We start from the raw sequence: 19,670 nt of genomic DNA, 5'->3' as shown, positions 1-19,670 counted from the left end.
GATGCATCGTGGAATCAATGATGCTATTTGATATTATATAAGACGACGAGTGAAATAATCTAAGAACGACGATGCTTAGGCTAATACAATCGGCCGGATATCACTCTGTCCTCGGAACGCCCACAATGTCCAGCAGATCGGTCACCGAATCGATGGTAAAGTCCGGGCTTAAGCGAGCACACTCTTCGCTGTCGCCCTGCCCATACCGACACCAGCAAACCTTTGCGTCGATATTGCGGGCGAATTGAATGTCAGTGCGGGTGTCGCCGACCATGAGAACCTCGCCCTCTTTCTCCCCGTGAAGCTCCTTGAACCTCGGTAAGATCACGTCCGTGAAGCTGGAAGGATCGGGCTTCCGCGTAACTCTGGGGATGCCATCCCCCAAGATGAAGGGTTCGGGAAAGTAACCCAACAAGCCAGTCTTCCCCAATGCCGACTTTAAAGCTTCCACGCCTTTGTTGCTGATGATGACGATGGGAACATCGCGGGCGCGCAAAGAGCTCAGCACCTGCTCGGCACCAGGGTATGGTTTGGCACGTTGTTGGCCGTGGGCAGCATACAGTTCGCGATATGTCTTGACCCAATGATCCTCGTCAAAGACATTCGGGTCGGGATGAAGACTTCGGAACGTGTTTCCGGGAGGAGCGCCCGTGGAAACAAGCCGACGCACTTGATCAAGAGGCGCGGTGAAGCCGGGGAGGAGAGTCTTGAATGTCAGGAGAACGGAGTGCTCGATCGCATCGTAGGTGTCAAAGATCGTGCCGTCGAAATCGAAAATCACGAGTTTGTACATGGTCAACGTGGGCTCTCGACTGATCGGATTGAGGGCTGAGGAGTGAGAGAAGTGACAACCTGTTGGACGTGACTCACTTATCGGCCATCCCGATTTGTGGAAACGCGGCTGATCCTGAGACTTTAGCCGACCAGGTCGGGCGCTAATCGCAGATCTTCCTCGATTCCCGAGATCAATTGACATTGCTTGTATCGACAAGATCCAGCTGTCAACTAACCTGTGAACATGCCTGTCTACCCTCAAAGATAATCAGGTCCGTTCAGAATGTGTCAACACATGCAATTCGTGGCTTGTGTGTCCTGAATCACGCCTTGTGTGACAGCCGACGAGCACTTCCCCTAGGACAAAAAGCTCATTCCCTGGAAATGCTATACTTAGCATCAATCAGGCCGTCAATCCAGCAGCAGTTAGCGCATGTGTGGCCTAGCTGACCTGTCATTGGGCCTTGCGGTCAGGCTCGCAGTTCTAAGTATGGAGAGGCAACTAGCTCGTAAAGATACAAGAAACCCTTCCAATCAACTCGCTGGCAATAAGACATGCCAAACTCCTATTCACCAAGGTAGCATCATGATCGACAGTCAGAAATTATCTATGGTGAACAACAGACAACACTTTTGCCACTACGGGGTATAAAACAGGCCAACAAGACAGACAATCAAGACTTGTCTATCCCTTACTTCATTCAACCTCAACCTCTCCTCCGCGTTGACCTCAGATAGTCTCATTCAACGTTCACACCACCCTACAAAATGCACCTTACTCTGCTCTTGCTGTCGGCACTTGCGCTGGCGAGCAGCTTCATGGCCGCTCTCGCCGCAACCACCGACCGCCCCGCCGTCAAAGACTCCACGATCATCCGCTCCACTGCAGGCTGCCCAGCTTGCCCAGAGCAAGACTGTCTGAAATGCACTCTCGGCTTCCACAAGACCCTCGGGGCCAAGGCCAATGCACATAACTTCACCCAAACCCTCGTGGGCTTCAGAATACCTGCTCTGACCTCCTCCATCACCAAATGTACTGTTCAGTTCCCGGCATTCACGCGCCTATCTCCGGACCCGTTCAACATCACTGTCGCCGCGGCCAGCTCATCTGATTGGAACGAAGGAACCGTGACGGGAGAGACTGCCCCAGCGTCTGGACCTGTCTTCGCCACCTTCAATGTGCCAGAGTACAACAATCCGCCGGCGCTGGACGTCACACCAGCATGTCTGCGCGCGGACGACAAACGCAGGTTCTCGATTTACATTGGGACCGACGATGGACGGTTTGAGATTTGGTCAAAGGACTCGGGGAATGCGGCGATCTTGCATGTCAGCCATGAGTAGCATTCTGGAATTGAGGTGCAGTGGATAGGGAAAGAATCAAGGAGAATTGAGAGAATTTGTCGAACGAAATTGGGTATTTTGGGCTTTGGAATGACTTTTTGCGACGCTGAAAATAGTCAAATTGATACTAGAAGCATAGTTAATCTTAATTCAATGCAGTGATTTCTTCGCTTTGCATATGGTGGTACAGGAAATTACTGTGTAATCCATTAGAATGCCATGACTCTTGTCTACTACGAGAAAGATGGGGATTCGAATGATAAAAACGTCACACAGGCATTCTCCCCCGGAATATGATGAGCTCATGATGAGCTCAGGAGATATTACATTAGCCCACATTACCCAGAATGAAACACGACCTGTTGAAACGATAGAATCTAAACCGATCGCCCCATTAAAGAACGGGACTATTTAAAAATACCACCAACGTGCTCTCCAGAACATCTCCCCTGGAATGAGCCATTCCTAACGGGCCACTCCAACCCGTGCCATCTTCTTAATCAAACCACACGATGGTTCCCAACCGACAACATGGCAAGAAATCGCCACGATAAACGAACACAACGCAGCCGGACCTAATAGAAATGCTACCTTGTTTCAGAGGCCCGTTCACGATAAATCATGTCGCCCCCACAGATGGACTCGCACAGGGAACTGTAACGCTGCACTGTAACGCAAACTAACACTACCGGGTCTAGCTCTTTCAAACACCGTCATTGGATATGGCTGATCGAATATTGGCCGAGGATATTGGTATGGGTTACCTAGCTACTTGACCGAAGGAGTCTCCTCATGTTGTTTGTATGATGTTTTGTTCTGTTCCGTCAAGCTATCATTCAGGAAATATCATCTTCAGCAATTGTCATCCTCGGTCAATTTTATCTTTGGCAATTATCATTTCCCCAGCCAAGTGATCCAGTTCTCCTACATCATGGCACACACATAAAACGGACCAGACGTGTGCCAGTGGTGGAGGCGTTTAGGAAGCAGCAAGAACTATATGGATAAATACAAGTATAGAGGGTTACGCGATATATTTTCTGGGTTATATCAGCGATGTGTTTGATACTGCGAAAGCGAAGTTGCCTTCGCCAAATGAACGAAGTCAGCGACAGGTATGAGGAAGACAAAGAGGTGGTCCGTCAGACGGTGATTAGATAGGTAAAATCTTGCTAAATATTGTGTATGTGCTAGTCCGTAGTGCATTGGCTAAACAGTTGTAGCATCAAGCCGAGACACTGAGACCTACGTCGTTGATCCCAAGAATACTTGTAGCAGTCAGCGCAGGTGTTCAACATGCTGCTCAACCATGAAAAGATACGGCATACAGAGCCGGTCCAATTGTCGCAGTCGTTCCTATCCCCAGGTCCAACCGTACGACGGGCTTGACCTCATCTGCCAACCAGGACGAGCATGTCTCGGCTCCATGCAGGTGCAGGCAAATTTCGCCAACCACCTTATCAGGACGTTCCACAACAGGGATTTGGCAAGGCAACTGAATTAACCTTTAGGATGGGGTGATGTCAAGCGTGGTTTGCCACGTTAGGCCAAGAACAAGAAGTAGTTCTACACGGAGGACCGGGCCAGTCATGACCGGGAGTAACCAGAGAAGTCCGTATGTACTCCAATAAGAGAAAAAAAAGACATATCTCGTACGAAATGGGTCGGAATCATGGTTCATTTACAGACTTCGAGTGCTTTCTGCGGAACGAATATAGAGGAAGAGCAAACAGAAAAGGAAATACACAGCATTAAAAAGAGACTGTGGTTGCATGAGCTGAAAATAAAGATTACCGATCAGAGGCCGGTCGCACAATGCTTTCGTGAATTACTGAATCCAACTACTTAGCTCCCAACGTCGCATTAACCATAGGAATCATTCCTTTGTTGATCGCATCGGAAGATCTCCAGTCAGACCAGGTATGGTCAAGAAGCCCTGTGGAGCTGTTAGTAACTAGGGTTAGTCTCTTCTGAAAAGAACTCACCCCAAGTCTCGTCAAAATCTTGCTTTCCCTCACGAATATAATAGCTCCCACCTAGTTCCCAGGCCATCCACCCAGATTGAACCTCGGGCAAATATTCCCTCAGGCAGGAGGCATAAACGGTCTTGTAAGAAGTATCATCCTGAGAGAATCCGAATTCGGTCAACAGCACCGGCAGAACATTCACAATAGTCGAGTTCTGCGTATCCAACGCATTGTAGCCACTGCCATAGAGGCTTGACTTCAAACTGTCACAGCTCCCAGTGTCACTGGCGTAGTTGTGGAGCTCAAGCACAATCTTATCGGCGAAAGCAAAATCATCCTTATTGAACTTGGTGCCATCGCCGAGGTCTGCCCCAGTAGGGATAGGCGCCAAGGTCGTGTCGAAGTTCAACCCGGAGAAAAATATCAAGAGATCGGGATTTGCCTCGTTGATCTGCTTGGCATTCTCAACCATGTTCTTGTACCAGACTGTCCAGGTATATTCTTCGCTCGTGGATTTGTCGTCTGGCTGACGGAACTCGTTGCGCATCCCGATGCTTTTGACAGCAGGGAGGTCTTTGACCTAGAAATTGGTCGGTGAGATACGATATATAAGTAAGGGGTATGCGACGACGTACATGATCAGCCATATACTTCCATCCTCTATGCCAGCTGGTCACGTTGAAGAACTCGTCACCGAACCAAGAGTTGCCGTCATCAGTGGAACAGCACCACTTGGCCTTGGAGACGTGGTTGTCAAGGTGAACATAGACACCCTGGTTGTAGCACTCATTGGCGACGGCATCAAAGACCTGTACGTCATGTTCAGTGTCTGGCAGAATCCACACATGACGAAACTATCTCACATCTAGCATAGTAGTATCCTCCCCAAATTGATCATTGTGGCTGACAATATCCTGATATACAGAAGTCCCATTCTCTTCACCAAGAGCATTAATGAGGGAAGTTTTGATCGGGACATCACCGCCCTGATCATAGATGTCGTCGATCATTTCGATCGCAAATGTCAGTCGAATCGAGTTCATTCCCAACTCCTTCACCTTGCCGACAATATACTCGATCGACTGGTACTGAAGACCCTCAGGCAGCATCGCATCTGCTGCACCGGGCCAATTTACCCCAGCAAAGGTGACGTTGACTCCATCTGAGTCGACGATCCAGCGACCGGATGTTGAAAGAGGCGAGTCCGAAATAGATGCAGCGAGAGGAGCGAGAGTCAGTCCGACCAGAACGGCCAAAGAGTTAAGAAAATACATGACGAACTGCAATGGTGTTCTTCCTGCAAGACATCACCGACATTGCAGCCGGGATAACCTCCACTCTAAATACATCCGGAGAAACAGAGATTGCATGAGGAAATTCTCCGGACCCGCGAACAGGCCACGCATGAACACCAGGCAGAAGATGCGGGGATGCATCGGGATTTTACTCTGCAGAGTTTAGTCGCTGGAAGTTTATGCACGAGCAGCTTGGATGAGGTCATGTTTGCTGATCCTTGCCAGCGCTAAAGCTGTTGTTCTCAAGTTTTAGTCGTTTAGCTTGTTTAGTGCAGAATACATAACATGATTCTGCTCCGCTGTCTACGGAGTAGCGTTGTCGATCCCGGCTGTCTCCGACCGAAAGATCTCAGACGAAGTTGAAGAGGTGAGAAACTCGGTTGATTTTCACAAGGAACCTATATGGAGGTATTCTGAGCCAGAGCATCCCAGCCCAGCTGTCAGTCCTGCATTCCCTGTTGGTTCAGAAACAGCGAAACGAAGAATCCTGGATCAGGAACTGGAATATTCCGCATCTCACCACCTAAGGCGGATCTTTCTGCGGAAAGTATCAACCAGAGCTTATATCGGTATTCCATAGTTACTCAATGAATTATTTGGCTCTAATAATCGGAATATGTCTCTTAGGGAAGTGCAGAGCACGCTCAGGCCAAACCTAGCTTTCACTGCAGCTTAAAGACATGTCTAATTTCATCTCTAGCTCTCTGACCATTCTTGTCGAGGTATTGAGCCTTCTGTCGCAAAATGACCGTCTTGCGTAACGGCTGCTTCTACTGCAACTCCTCATTCAACCTGACTCCATGTCAGGGTGGGTGCATGGTGGTGCTGTATTGCAGCAAGGAGCATCAAGAAGCTGATGAAGCAGCGCACCAACCAAAGTGTGAAGAGCTCTGTACTGCGCGACCTGAACACTTGCAAGAGCGTGATCGTGTTTTGAGAACAGTCAAGATCATCAATGATTGGCAAACATTGGTCAGAGGGACAATCCATGGCCCTTTCTTCTTGCTCAATTACACGCTTACTCAAAAGCATTTCAGATACTATCTTTCAACAATTCATATTACCCTGTCGCTAGAAAGTGAAATGGAACTCGTCAAGAACTGGTGTGTTCCATCACATCTTAAACCTGCCTGTGAAGCCACTCGCGTTGCACCCTTCCTGATACGCCTCAGCCGGGACGACGAGCTCGCTTGTGAGTATCTCGACGGGCTTGACATTTCAAGGTTCCAAATCTGTCCAATAAACCCAGTATCCGACATTCATTTGAAAATGATAACCCGGTGTAACGTCATCAAAACTCTGCTCAGAGTCAGAGTGGCCGTGGACCTGAAAATGCTGAGAATGACCACAAAAGCTCTTGAATCAAAAATGCCTACCGAAATCTTGGACCAGGTCCGTCAAGAGGTCGCTGTCAGTCCATTGGTGTGGAAGAGCCATCGCGTCATTGAAAGTGGTGATAGCTACGGTAGACTGAACCAGGATTAAAGAAGGACGTCATAATCCTGGTGCAAGAAGTCCACAAGGAGAATGAATATCTGTGGCGCGGCATGTTCGATAATGGACCGCTCCCAGATCCATGCAAATATCATTCCTCTAGAGAGACAGAAATTGAAAGGAAAGAGATTGAGGCACTTTCAATTATTCGAGACATGCGACTGGCCTGGAGGGAATCTCCGGGTGCGATGGACTATCTTGACAGAATTCTTCGCAGAGTGCAGCTACCTTGTCTTGATCATGAGGATATTTTAGCGGCCAGTTAGCTAAGCAGCATATATACCCATGCTGAATGTTCAATTTTGCTTTCCTAGCATACTGTTTAATATAGAACCCGAGGACTCATTTTAGCCTACGCCTGGTATGAAAGGCGGGTTTTTTATGTTTAATCCAATCAGTTCTTTGCTTAATTGTTGATTATGGACCTCTATGTTTGATAATCCTAATCTTAGTGGAGAGGCCAACTTAAGGAGATATAGAGTAGTAAAAAGCAATTCTACAAATTCCATATCTTTGGTTCTCGAGAATGAAAAACATCCCCGCTACCGGGATATTCCACTGCAATAGACAAATAGCCAGATGTCTTTAATGTGAATTTATTTGATAGCATTTCTTTGCAAATAGAAAGCCTAGTATGAATAGACCGTGAATTAAGCTATATTATCATTGTTCTTTATGAAGAAAGAAAGAGTCGAGCTCGAGGTAATGGGCTGTCCCTTGATATTAGTGGTAGAGCCGAAGGTGATATAAATAACTAGAAATAATCTAGAACAACAGGTTTCTTTTGCTCTTATGTTACAATCGACTGACAGCGTCGCGTCGTGCAGTATCTGGACCATAACAAAACCTTCGCCCAAAGACTGTGTACCTGTTAACTTTATAACCGTTGCTATGCCTCAACCGAATAAATTCCAGAGCGACTGCCCTCACTGCCTCAGCGCACATAATAATTACCCTTGCCAGCGCTGCAAGCTGGTATTTTATTGTAACGAGGAACATAGGGATTCTCACCGCACTCTGCATAAATCAGTATGTAGAGAGGTTGTTCATATCCGGACCAAATACGAAACGATCAAGTCACAGATACCCATTGCTCCAGAAAATCCATCTGGAGACAGCACCAACCATGGCACGATGCTCAGAAACAATATATTCGACTTGAACAGTTACATCGAGGCTCGAATTAGTTATGCGAGAGTTCTGGAAAAACTTCATACCAGGCAGGCTGGTGAGAAGCTGATCAAGTTGCTGAAGAAGGCCCTGATCATGCGTCCGGATGAACCTCACGTGAATGTTTCTTTGAGGTCACTGTTGGGTCTCATGTTCCGACTGAAGTCCGATGACGAGACCTATAAGTTTATGAGACAATACATCAGCGCTCTCGCGGTCAAATACAGACCCCTTAATGAACGCCCCAGGGACTACAACAAGATGAACGCATTGAATGACCTTGAGGTAATCCGAAGGACTCCATCTTCCCTGATTCTGCATGTGGCATTTGTGATACTGAAACTGAGAGTGATAGCACAATTGCAGGACATACCCAAGGTTGCCGGTACGAAAGACAGAATCGTACCAAAGGAGCTAAAAGATGAGGCTCATTTCGGGTTCTTGAATGCCATCACCACCACAGAAGATGACAGATGCATCATCCGCGAAGCCGGTTATGAGCGCCTTCTCGTACGCCTAAACGAGCAAGTCCGTATGCTGATACTCGATGTTCATCGGTGTAACCAGCAGACTTGGGAGTATCTCATGGCCAAGGAGGTCCCTGCTAACATGTTTGAATCTCAAGAAAACTCGAACTCTCACATTTTCATTCGTATGCAGTTGCGTGAGCCTTTTGAAAAGACTCCCGGTGCCGTGCGGTTCGTCGAAGGCTTCTTCGTCGAGAATCAGATACCGACGAGCCTCGAAATCAAGAATGAACCTAATCAGTGGGAGGACATTTCGCTATATGACATTTCTATGGAGCAGGACGATTCAGACTGAGAGGAGGAGAGCTGGAGACGAGTAACTTGGGCTCAGATACCATCTCTGTCTAGATAACTGCGGTTGAATAGGTAGAAGAGCGACCGACTTAGGCTCGATATATTGTGTCAGCTGGACCTACTGTTCATCTTTGGATTTCAAATGTTCTCTCTGAATGGTTGTTTTTGTATTGTTGGCTGGTACAAATTGATTATAAGTTTATAAAAACCTTTCATTTTCGCTTAATTAACACATTGAAACTATCTTTCGCGTAAAACAGAAGATATATCATTAGAAATTGTAATCTCTGGCTGAGTGGGTAAACGATTCACTTTGCACTGCTGTTTCTTTGGGGAAGATTTGCTATCATCGGACCATATCTACCTGCGTTTTTCACATCTCGCAGTTATCACACTATGGAAATAGCAGCTTTTAGTCTCAGAGACCATGTAAATTGCGCAAAAGAATTTAGGAAAGGAAGTGTACTGGAAGTCATCAGAAGCAATGAAAATTGGGCGCGAATCAGTGGAGGCCCCAAAATCATAGCCAGATTCTAGACAAATGAGGCCGTGATATAGCAAGAGCCAACAAGAATCAGAGCCAGTTGGATATTGAGGAGGTATTCACCCTCTTCTGCCGATATGCTCAAGTAGTGCCCTGCTTGAAAGCTCGAATATAAGCGGGGACTAAATGGCATGATCCATAATACAAAGAATAAGTACAATCAGCACGACGAAAAATTGGCTTACTATAAATAAGAGCTCCGTTATCTGAAAACGAATCGTTGATATCGAATCGCCCATCCAAGCAGAATGTCGCACCTGGCCTGGTACCTGTCCCGAGGCCTGCCTCGTGCCAGTATCTTCCACCGCGGATTTGCGCACTAGGACTCCATGGAGATTCAGTTAGAATGTGTGTGCGGAGTAGCCTTTTACTGCTGCGATGAATATATGAAAAAAGATAAAGATCGTCATTCATATTGGTGCGGGTATGTCTCACGAGCATATCAAGAGTAGGAAGAGATACTAAATCAACTACCACCGGAACTTTAGCGTACTGGATGCACCTATTATAGTCTCCAGGATGTTGCCAGATTTAGTATCAAGGACGCATGGAAGCAATCGCTCGGTGCTCTTGACTACATTTCAAATATGGTTTTCAAACATGACCCGGACTGTTTGGCTAGTGACGACGATTTTCTGAAACTTCGGTGACCAGAATTTGCTGCCTTGAATAGTGGCTTCTCGAGGTTTTTTATTTTTTTTTTTTTGCGGACGTTGCACAAGTTGAAAAGCCACAGATCATTATAGAATACTGAAAGCCCTAATACATGGGTCATATGTGTCATTTATGCTTGAATCGTACTTTCTACGTATCTTTAACCTTCTCTCGTAGAATCATCTCCTGAAGACCTGGGATTGATCCAGTCACAAGTTCGCCCAAGGTAATTTTGGTTTTCAACCTGATATAAAGACTCAGTTTTGCTATCTTAACATCTAGGACTGGTAAATTTGGACTAAGAGCGGGGCTTTTCAAGGAATAAATAACACACTCTTGCCGCAACTTCTTGAGCTTGAAAGTGCCCATAAAATATAGTGACATGATACGATAGCCTCAACAAGAATAACCAATTGTACCCATCGGTTGAGCAGGGCGACAAAATGTCTGCTTAGCTAGGCAAGTGTTGTGCGAGTAGACCCGGGATGTGATGTGCAGGTAGGCAACTCCCGTTAGCTATCATACAGCCTTGCCACGTTCGCAAAATATTTATAAGGAGGCTGATTTCCGCGTCGCTTAGAAGCGTGTAGCAGAACTCACCTTTCCTGTACACGAAGTAAATTTTCCTCACATTGATCAGACTTGCCAAACAGATTCCACTCTACTGAAAATCTCTGGCAATATGATTAACTCGCTACGTGTTGGTGAAGTGCGCCGGGCCCGTCCCTTAGCAACAGGATGCGCCTTCTGTAACAAACAAGATGGCTTGAAGATATGCGGGAGCTGCAAGGCCGCTTACTTCTGCTGTGAAGAACATAAAGCAGCCATGGGCATATACCACCTCGACCCGTGCGAGAAGGTGCGTGAGTGGCGACCTCAACTTGTCCAGTATCCGTTTATAGACCCGACTGGGGGAAATGTACACCCTCATGATGCAGATACGGACACCTTGATTCATAATCTTGCTTATGCTAATAGGTGGATGACTTGCCGCACGGCCCTTGCGCAGTGTCTGGGTGGAATAAACACAAGATTAGCCGCCGAGGAACGGCTAGAGCTGCTCATAGAGATTATCCCGATGAATATATATGCACAGGTCACGATCTGTCGGCTCATGATTGGTTTAGACCGTGATCTGGAAGCGTATGATCTTATAAAACGATCGATTCTGGGGTCAAATAAGCAATACGCCAACGGACAAATTTTTAAACCAGATCAAGACTGGTTTAAAGATAAGGAGGAAGCGGACCCATGGGAAGACGTCACATACATGAGAAGGGAAGGTATCATGTCAAATTTTGCGGTATATCAATTTCTGTCGGTCGCCCTGATGAAGGTCAAAATGCTAATGGACTTGGAAACTATCCAAGAAGCCTCCTGCGCCTTTGGGTTCAAAGTGCCACTAGAGATCTTTAATATCATCTGTTCCTTCGCTGCAATTAGCCCTATTACCCAGATAAAGGGAGCAATTCAGGACACAGACAATCAAAGGGAGCAAATTGACGTGCTTCGCCAACAGATTCGATTTTTATATGATACCGTGGACAACCATAACAAGGCTATTTGGCCGTGCCTCATTTCTGGAGAACGACTTTTTGTGTGCGTTTTTTCCTTCCAAGTGTGGGCCGTCGGACCTCCCCCGAACTGGCCCTATAACACAGATCATCTGCCTTGTGTAGGTGATGGCTGTATAGCTGAGGCTTGGGTGACGATCCCCGGCGCCTTGGCTCGTATTGCTAGGTTCCAGCGTTCATAACCGTGAAGATACCTGCTGGGCCAAGTGGCCATGATTCACTCCTCTTACTTCCATCAAATGCCATTGCTTTGGTCTCGGTCTTGAGACTTGTTCTTTGTCGCGTATCTTGACTGCGCCCGTTGCAAGGCTTTGCTAAATTATATTCTTTGTTCCTATAACCTAATCTGTTTCATTGTTACTAGATCTATTGTTCGATAGAACTTCAAGCGTTCTTTATATATGAATGGACTTTGGAGAATGCAAACTCTTTCCAAGAAGCTGGATTCTCACTATATAACCTCATTCTGTGTAACAGATTAATTAAGCATAGTAATGATATATACATCCTAGACCAACTCTTTGAACCGTAGATAAGGCTTTAATCAACAGGTTGTGATTATATTCTTATCATTAGGGGCGATAAGAAACAAATTTTAAGGACACAATAGCTAATAAAACAACACATCAAGTGACTACGAAATTATCTCTAGGGATCTCACCGGCTTTGAGGTTAATCGATTTTTGTGCGAGTAGTATAGCCATCATGTTCAAATCGGTTGATCTGTTTTTGTCAATGTGATTGTCTTTCAACGTGGCTGCACTTGTTGGCGCTTGGATGCCTGAGGCAAGGTGTCAGCCGCTTGCCCGCCTCTCCTTGGGCACGTTAGATAGGCAGCACCATAGAAGATCAACCAATCAATTAACTGTTCACTTCATAGATTAGCAGTAGTTATGACTGGGCTCTCTGGGTATTTGATGGAATACCACCTGTACTGTATGATAAGCCAAGTGCTGCCACAACCTATACATTCTTTCTCATTTATAATCAAGTATATGTATATGGTCAGACACATACCGCGAAAATTACATGTAGTTTGGGAGATACCAGTAACCCATAGTGGCCGAGGTGGCTTTGTTTCTTCTACTATATATCCTGACAGTGGCCACCCGAAAAAGACATTCAAACCATCCAGTTCAAAACGCGATAGTTATATACTATTCTCCTTCCAGCTGTGCGATGAATGCAAGGTTGCGCTCGTCTGCAGCCCCTCGCATTACAACGAGCACAAACGCAAGCATTAATCAGAATGCGCTGAGATATTTTCTACTCGCCGATCTTTTGAGGCTCACAATAAAAAGCTTTACGCTGACGATGGAAGCATTGTCCTGCACCCCGATGAGCTGGAACCATATAGATTGCATCGAAATCGTCATAACTCTGACTACATCTGGGATATGCTCTGCATGATCAACACACTTAAAAAGTTCCAAAATCGCAGATCGATCGAAGAGTCATGGCAACATTTAGTGGAACTCGGGCCACTACTATATTGTTGGGGCGAGGTCTTACTGCCAATGATAATCAGCTACGCTGTGCGCTTGAACGATGTGGATACATTCTATAACCTGGTTAAACGGTAGGCGTTGGCATTGCCGCCTTCCGGAAAGAACTTTCTCGATAGCTACTTCCTGCGACAATGGCTTCGTGGCAAGGAATCTGCCGACCCATTTGAAGATTTCGACTTCTCGGAGGTATCGTCGGCTGGATATCAATTCGATGTGGACATCTTGTTGATGGTAGTGCTCATGAAAATACTATTACGCAGTGGCCTGGAAGCGCTACATGCAGCAGCACAGTGCATTGGGCGTAAGGTGCCCATGGAAATTCTTGATCAAATTCTCGAATATACCAATATATCGTACGTAAACCTAGCATGGCAAAAGATCGCAGGATCCTATACAGCACAGACCGTTCGGAACAAATTCGAAGATTAGATGATCAGATCAGAACCCTTGCTATTCGGGCTCATGAAGCAAATAGCAACGCATGGCCCATGCTATTTGAGATAGCACGGAGGGAGACACAGGAGTGGTTGCGATATAAGTTATATTTGCTGTTCTTGGGGGTTTTTCTGAATTAGAAAGACCTTTCGATTTGTTCTTAATTTATTAACAAAACAATGAGTTTTGGATTTAACCTGGTTAAAATGTAAAATTTATCCATAACAAAGAGCTGAGGCTGCACTTCCCCCAACCTGATAAAAATAGAACAAACTAACTAATTTGACCCGGGGCAGAAAGCGGAGTCTCCCGGGGGCGGTAAAGCCAGTCGGACTATTGATCCCTCCGGATTCCCGCAAACTGCCGCCTAATGTCTTTCTTTTTCCTTCGCCTTTCAGTCAAGGAGGGAAAGTAATATAAATACAAATTTCCCAACGAGGTTCCATCTTGGACTTTGTGCAGCATCGTCTATTGGCCTCTAGAGCTTTCATATCTCACAAAGATATCCATCATGTTCCCCGACGCCATAGTGATCGACGGATGCAGTGTGTGTAATCGTCCTGCTAGTCCCTATCTATGTGAAACCTGCAAGCTTGTCACCTACTGCAGCCTGGAGCATATGCAGGAACATAAGCATGCACATCAAAGCGTCTGCTTTCAAATAGATGATAGGCGTCGTGAGGCCGGGCGATACGAGTTTCGCGATGAAAATGGAAATACCATACGTCCTGAAGATTTGGATACAACAGATGAGGGCTGGCGGTATCGCTCGGATAATCTCGAATACATCACCAGTCACATGCTATTGGTCCAGGAAATTTGTCAGTTGAACACTCGGCGAGCAGTGGAAGCACAATTGGAGCTTATGTTGAAGACCGGTCACTTGTATCGCAATGATTCGAAAAACGCCATAGAGATACTGTGTCTGTACTTTCGGCTGGGTCGATACGTGGAGTTTTATAATCTTATGAAGACACATATGGCAAATTCTCCTGTGTCTATCTTGTCTACCTTCGGACCCGGATACACGTTTCAGGATTGGCTAAAAGCAGTTGATGAGACGTCAGATCCTTTCGAGGATGTTCAATGGCTGATATCCTCTGAGTACCATGTTGACCTTGTGTTATTGGCAATGCTACTTAAAATCAACATGCTCTATGATTTGATAGTGGCAGAGACAGCCACACATAAGGTCGGATCCAAAGTTCCCCGCGAGATCCTTGACCACATTCTCTCATTTTCATTCACTACTTCAATCATTTCGAACAGCCCCAAGTTTCTCTCTTGCCTTGGCCATACTGAGCAGATTGAGACCCTCCGCCATCAGATCCAGGAGTTGTATACGGCGATTTCGAAAAGGAAATTCAACATATGGGATTCCGTGGTTAAGTACAAAAAGTCCGGGTGGAGCGATGGTTGTCCGGGGCATATCGACTTTCCTAGTGGTTGCCTGTCCACGTTCAGATGCGGCCCTCATTACGCGGTAGACTTCTGGCATGCAAGCCCATGGGCTCTGAAGTACATCTCAGACCTTTCCCCAGATGAATCTGTCTGCGGTTATGAGACTCTACCAGGTGCATAAGTTGACGGAACGTAGTTTCATTTCATTACAAGTCTCAATTCTTTCGCTCACTCTATCTTTCCTAGCGCTACCCCATCAATTTAATTTTGCCAGATCATTATTGATCATGATTATTTCCCCCTCTCTATGGCATATTTTGTAGCGTTTTCGGCATGTAGAAACCCAGTTCGGAAGCAACAAGTCCTCTCAGACAATCTGTAAAAAACTACGTTAATGTCCATCTATACAATAAATTAATGTATATCAGTAAGCAAAGCAAACATACTATGGGACAAGTAGTCATAGAGAGTGTCTATCAAAGTACCACCAACCAAGGGTCGCTACCAGAATTGGATTCCCGGGTAATGTCAGATATCCCTCGCACAATTGATGGAAATTTCCATCATATCCCTGCGCGGCCACATTATAAATATACACATCGATTGCAACTCTAATTATAAACTTCTGCTGTTCAGTGATAAACGCAAACAATTATGGTCTATCGACATAAGCCCTGGATACTTACATCAGGATGCTACAAATGCAACCGTATACAGGACTTACAATTCTGTCCGTCGTGTAAGGTGACCGGGTACTGCCCAGAGCATAAAGCCAAACACAATGAAGACGACGAAGCTATGTACTGTCAATCAATCACCACGGCACGAAGAGAAAAAGAAACTAAACTGAAGGTGCTTCAGGACCTGCTTGGACCAGATGTTGACCCGACGAGATGGCCCTTGGAGAAACTCAACATTTTTCCAAATCCTCATATATCCTACTGGAATTCATTTGAGGAATACACACGCAGATTGGAATCCGCACTCACTCGACAGGCGCTTGAAGAGGAGGCCACATATCTCATGATATGGGCTAAATACGCCCGTCCGTGGACTGATGCCAAACTGCCGGCAATGTTGATCCGAATAAACAAAGACTCGGATGCATGGGTTGTGATGAGGGACTGGATCCTTAAGTACTCAACTTCAGTGAGCAAACATGAAGGAATATGGTGTAACAGCGGGAAAATCGGTCCGTTAGACGAGATGCACGCACTTTTCGAATACAACGGGCGCCAGTTTACCGTTCTGGCCACATTGATCAAAATTAGAATGTTCCTGGATCTGCAGGCTGTTAATGAGGCGCGACATCCAGTCGGCAGGAACCTTCCGCAGGAGCTGCTGGCAATCGTCCTGTCGTATGTTCCTTACACCGACATCATAGCGAAGAAGCAAGACCTCGCCTATCGCGACCATCAGCTAAACATTCTCCGCCTGCAACGGCACATTAGATATTTGTTCAAGAGGACACAAGATGAATGCGGTGACACCTGGTATTACATTCTCCGCGGCTGCCTTCCTGGAGTCCCCACCTGCAACTGTATAGCATCGAGATTGATTCAGGGAGAGACGTGCATTTGGGACAACTGGACCAAGTTCCTTCTTCGTGGACCATGGTTAGAAAGTCCAGGAGCATTGGATTACTTAGAAGAACTGATGACCCCATCAAGCATTGCCAGTCAGCTAAGAAATCAACGTACTTAAACATATCTGGTAAACCATTGAAAATAATACTCTATCCTATTACTATTCAATCTTCTCCATTAACATTTCCACCGCATTGCTACTCCCCAAAGTATACCCCGGGACGAATCTCTCGCCAAAGTCCCGCACGAAATTATCGTAGGTTGTCTCCGGCTTTTTCTCACATAGCCCACACATCAGCTTTCTAACCCCCTCTTGGAACCCATCTGCTGGCAATTCCTGCACCACGGTATTGTACTCCTCTTTAGAAATCAACCCCCCAGGGAACTGCGGGCCCTTAAAATCCGCAAAAATGCCCATATTACAGATCGCGACCTCAGGCTCTTTATGATGCGCAATGCTAGGCGTCGCGTGCAGCGCGATACTATCCCAGATGAGTTGGCGGCGGCGAGCGTCGAAGTGGGAGGCTTCTCGGTCAAGGAAGTCTCGCGCGGCGTTAGCGCTATCGACTTCGAATCGCTTGTCTGGCGTGGCGAAGGGGCTGGTGGTGCAATCCCAAGCGAGATCGTGCAGAAGGGCGGAGACGGCATGGACTTCAGGGTCGATGGCGGCAAAAGCTGGTATTTTCGAGGCGATGATGACGCCGAAGACCCAGGAGCGGTACGTATGGTTGAACGAGAAAGTGTCGTTATGATGACGGGTGTACTCCATGGCTTTTTGGACGAGGGGGGTGTCAATAAGAGTGACCCCGGCGAAGGTACGGGTAGGATAGGCAGAGGCTGACATTATGAGAGATGTATTTGAGTTACAGCGTGAAAAGACTTTCGTGTTGGGAGAAGGAAGACCTATGACTTGTATGACCGCGGGAGAATCTCGACTTTTATATTGCGGATGCCGTCCACAATCCGCTATATGGCACGACGGTTGTACTGTATAACAGGAGCGGATCATCTGTAGGAATTACCTTCCCAATTTCCTCAATCGGAATAGACACAGGCGTCAGAATGAACTATCCTGGAAAGTAACGCCAATACAACCAATTGGCCAATGACCTCGTATCCCCAAGCATTGGGCGTTGCACTAATGACTCCGACGGCCCGATATACTAAAGCAGGTTAGTGCTTGTCTAAGCTCGAGTCTAGGCATCGAGTGATTCAGGATAAGGTCAAGAGGACGACTGTATTCAACATCAACCTGAATATTCACGGTTTCTACCAAACTAGGGCTAACAATGTCACGACCCTGTCGCACGTGCCGGTCCCGCAAGAAAGCCGTACGCATCTCCTGCCTCGCCCTTCTTGAACAGTCACTAATTCTTCCAGTGCGACAAAGCCCACCCGCACTGTAAAACATGCCAGCTCGCTGGCCGCAAATGTCTAGGCTACGACAATGAGCGCAACCAAGTCTTCATTAACCTAGACTCGAGCAACCTAAAGGCCCCCATGAAGCCACTCATCAGCAAAGCCATCTCCACAAGCAAACGCCAAGATCTAACCTTCCCAACCATCCGCTCGGACCCGACTTTTCCTCTGTCGCTAAGCACACTGGACTTGTCAGCGGGGGAATTCCGCTCTCATTTCATCACGCTATGGGGCAACTTCCATTCGGTATACGCATGCACTCCGGATGTCTGGTCCTCGGGGATCTCCTCGGCGGGGCTGCAGAACCGAGCGTTAGATCTGGCGCTCATCGCGCTAGCGACGATGCGACTATCACTGTCTCCCGAGCACAGGGACAACAATTATCAAGTGTTCAGCCTGAGTGCGTATAACACTAGTATCCAGATATTCAGACGATTGTTGCAAGACAAACCTTCGATGGCAAAGTCAAAGACCGTCCTGGTTGTTATCTCCCTTGTGTTTACGCTGTTCGAAGCCGTGCAGCAACGGCCAACACAGATCTATGACTCCGGCTGGGCTGGTCACTTGAAAGGCGCGTTGGCGTTGATGGAGAGGCAGGGCCCGGGGTCGTTTCAAAATGGGGCATTACATGAGGCGTTTAGGAAGCTGAGGGAGATGGCGGTATTCACCCTTCTCCGTCTTTCCCCTGAGCTGCTGTCCAAGGGATAACAAAGCTGACGAGAAACGCCAGATTCTTTATCTTCTCTCGACCAGCCAAAGTTCGTTCCTCTCACAGGAGGAATGGATGACAGTTCCCTGGAAAGAGATCAAAAAGGCCCATCGAGATAAATTATACGACATCGCAGCGAAACTCGCATCCATCTACAGTCGGCTTCCCTCAACGACTGCATGCCAGCTTCCCCACGTGGAAGAGGGTTTCAATCTAACATGGCGCTGCCAACAACTCTACGAAGATCTCATGAACTGGCGAACTGAATGGCTGAGATCTGAACATCCTGAATTTCTCATTTCCTCGCCCAGTCACAGATCCAAAGCTACTTCACACTGCTCCGTCGGAGACAGGAACTCCACTTATACCCCCGACCCAAGGACATTCCCAACGAACGAGTTCTCGTTTCTCGTTGCCGAATCGACAGCTTTGGTTCTGCTTTTAAATAATATGGTCACCCGTCTCGCTATCTCTACATCTGATCCTTCAATGAGTGACACAAATAATCCATCTCCAGAATCACTAACCACCTCAATCTCCACCTCCCTATCTCCTCCCATATCCACCTTAACCTCAACAGCCCACTACACCCTAAGACTTCGCCCCTTCTCTCCGGAAACCTACGAGCTACAAACATACCTCCGCTCAGCCCTTGAATTGCCATGCTTCGGCTACTCGTCGTCTACATTCGATGAAGCAGGGATTACGGAAGGGCGATGTCGCTCGTTATTGCCGAATTGGGTTCTTTCAAATGTGTATTCGGACGGAGTAGAAACTTGGGCGGAAGAGGATGGGGATTTGGGAACGGATCCGGGGGCTGACTGGAGTGATGCAAGTTGGTGGGGAGGATTGAGCGATCGGCTGAATTTCGGGGTTTTTTGATAGTGAGAATGGAAGGGTCGGGAACGCATTCGACGGCGTAATTGTGTCATTTCACTTACGTGTTTACATATCTCTTTACAGCATTCTAAGTAA

General features: G+C 46.9%; 10 protein-coding genes across 10 annotated transcripts; 7 read left to right on the top strand and 3 right to left on the bottom strand.

Moving 5' to 3' along the window:
* Positions 1-100: 100 nt before the first annotated feature.
* Positions 101-793, bottom strand: KD926_009768 (HAD family hydrolase; the record flags this gene model as incomplete). The annotated part of the gene is made up of 1 exon (XM_053102249.1): positions 101-793. The coding sequence occupies one exon, from the start codon at positions 791-793 to the stop codon at positions 101-103; it is 693 nt and encodes a 230-aa protein (XP_052954307.1).
* Positions 794-1,542: 749 nt separating this feature from the next.
* Positions 1,543-2,118, top strand: KD926_009767 (uncharacterized protein; the record flags this gene model as incomplete). The annotated part of the gene is made up of 1 exon (XM_053102248.1): positions 1,543-2,118. One exon carries the CDS (start codon positions 1,543-1,545, stop codon positions 2,116-2,118), a length of 576 nt encoding a protein of 191 aa, XP_052954306.1.
* Positions 2,119-3,959: 1,841 nt separating this feature from the next.
* KD926_009766 (cellulase family protein) lies at positions 3,960-5,359 on the bottom strand (the record flags this gene model as incomplete). The annotated part of the gene is made up of 4 exons (XM_053102247.1): positions 3,960-4,054; positions 4,104-4,665; positions 4,721-4,894; positions 4,949-5,359. 4 exons carry the CDS (start codon positions 5,357-5,359, stop codon positions 3,960-3,962), a joined length of 1,242 nt encoding a protein of 413 aa, XP_052954305.1.
* A 765-nt stretch (positions 5,360-6,124) lies between these two features.
* Positions 6,125-6,865, top strand: KD926_009765 (zinc finger MYND domain-containing protein; the record flags this gene model as incomplete). The annotated part of the gene is made up of 1 exon (XM_053102246.1): positions 6,125-6,865. One exon carries the CDS (start codon positions 6,125-6,127, stop codon positions 6,863-6,865), a length of 741 nt encoding a protein of 246 aa, XP_052954304.1.
* Positions 6,866-8,008: 1,143 nt separating this feature from the next.
* Positions 8,009-8,866, top strand: KD926_009764 (uncharacterized protein; the record flags this gene model as incomplete). Its single annotated transcript, XM_053102245.1, has 1 exon — positions 8,009-8,866. One exon carries the CDS (start codon positions 8,009-8,011, stop codon positions 8,864-8,866), a length of 858 nt encoding a protein of 285 aa, XP_052954303.1.
* Positions 8,867-10,745: 1,879 nt separating this feature from the next.
* Positions 10,746-11,819, top strand: KD926_009763 (uncharacterized protein; the record flags this gene model as incomplete). Its single annotated transcript, XM_053102244.1, has 1 exon — positions 10,746-11,819. One exon carries the CDS (start codon positions 10,746-10,748, stop codon positions 11,817-11,819), a length of 1,074 nt encoding a protein of 357 aa, XP_052954302.1.
* Positions 11,820-14,091: 2,272 nt separating this feature from the next.
* Positions 14,092-15,162, top strand: KD926_009762 (uncharacterized protein; the record flags this gene model as incomplete). The annotated part of the gene is made up of 1 exon (XM_053102243.1): positions 14,092-15,162. The coding sequence occupies one exon, from the start codon at positions 14,092-14,094 to the stop codon at positions 15,160-15,162; it is 1,071 nt and encodes a 356-aa protein (XP_052954301.1).
* Positions 15,163-15,779: 617 nt separating this feature from the next.
* Positions 15,780-16,685, top strand: KD926_009761 (uncharacterized protein; the record flags this gene model as incomplete). The annotated part of the gene is made up of 1 exon (XM_053102241.1): positions 15,780-16,685. The coding sequence occupies one exon, from the start codon at positions 15,780-15,782 to the stop codon at positions 16,683-16,685; it is 906 nt and encodes a 301-aa protein (XP_052954300.1).
* A 42-nt stretch (positions 16,686-16,727) lies between these two features.
* Positions 16,728-17,411, bottom strand: KD926_009760 (uncharacterized protein; the record flags this gene model as incomplete). The annotated part of the gene is made up of 1 exon (XM_053102240.1): positions 16,728-17,411. One exon carries the CDS (start codon positions 17,409-17,411, stop codon positions 16,728-16,730), a length of 684 nt encoding a protein of 227 aa, XP_052954299.1.
* A 261-nt stretch (positions 17,412-17,672) lies between these two features.
* KD926_009759 (uncharacterized protein) lies at positions 17,673-19,577 on the top strand (the record flags this gene model as incomplete). Its single annotated transcript, XM_053102239.1, has 3 exons — positions 17,673-17,739; positions 18,006-18,681; positions 18,740-19,577. The coding sequence occupies 3 exons, from the start codon at positions 17,673-17,675 to the stop codon at positions 19,575-19,577; spliced, it is 1,581 nt and encodes a 526-aa protein (XP_052954298.1).
* Between the last annotated feature and the right edge of the window lie 93 nt (positions 19,578-19,670).

This window comes from Aspergillus affinis, assembly GCF_023601865.1.
Source record: "Aspergillus affinis strain CMG 70 chromosome Unknown NODE_70_length_187477_cov_86_774354, whole genome shotgun sequence".
In the NCBI taxonomy this organism is placed as follows: Eukaryota; Fungi; Ascomycota; class Eurotiomycetes; order Eurotiales; family Aspergillaceae; genus Aspergillus; species Aspergillus affinis.
This window is presented reverse-complemented; position numbering and strand designations above follow the sequence as displayed.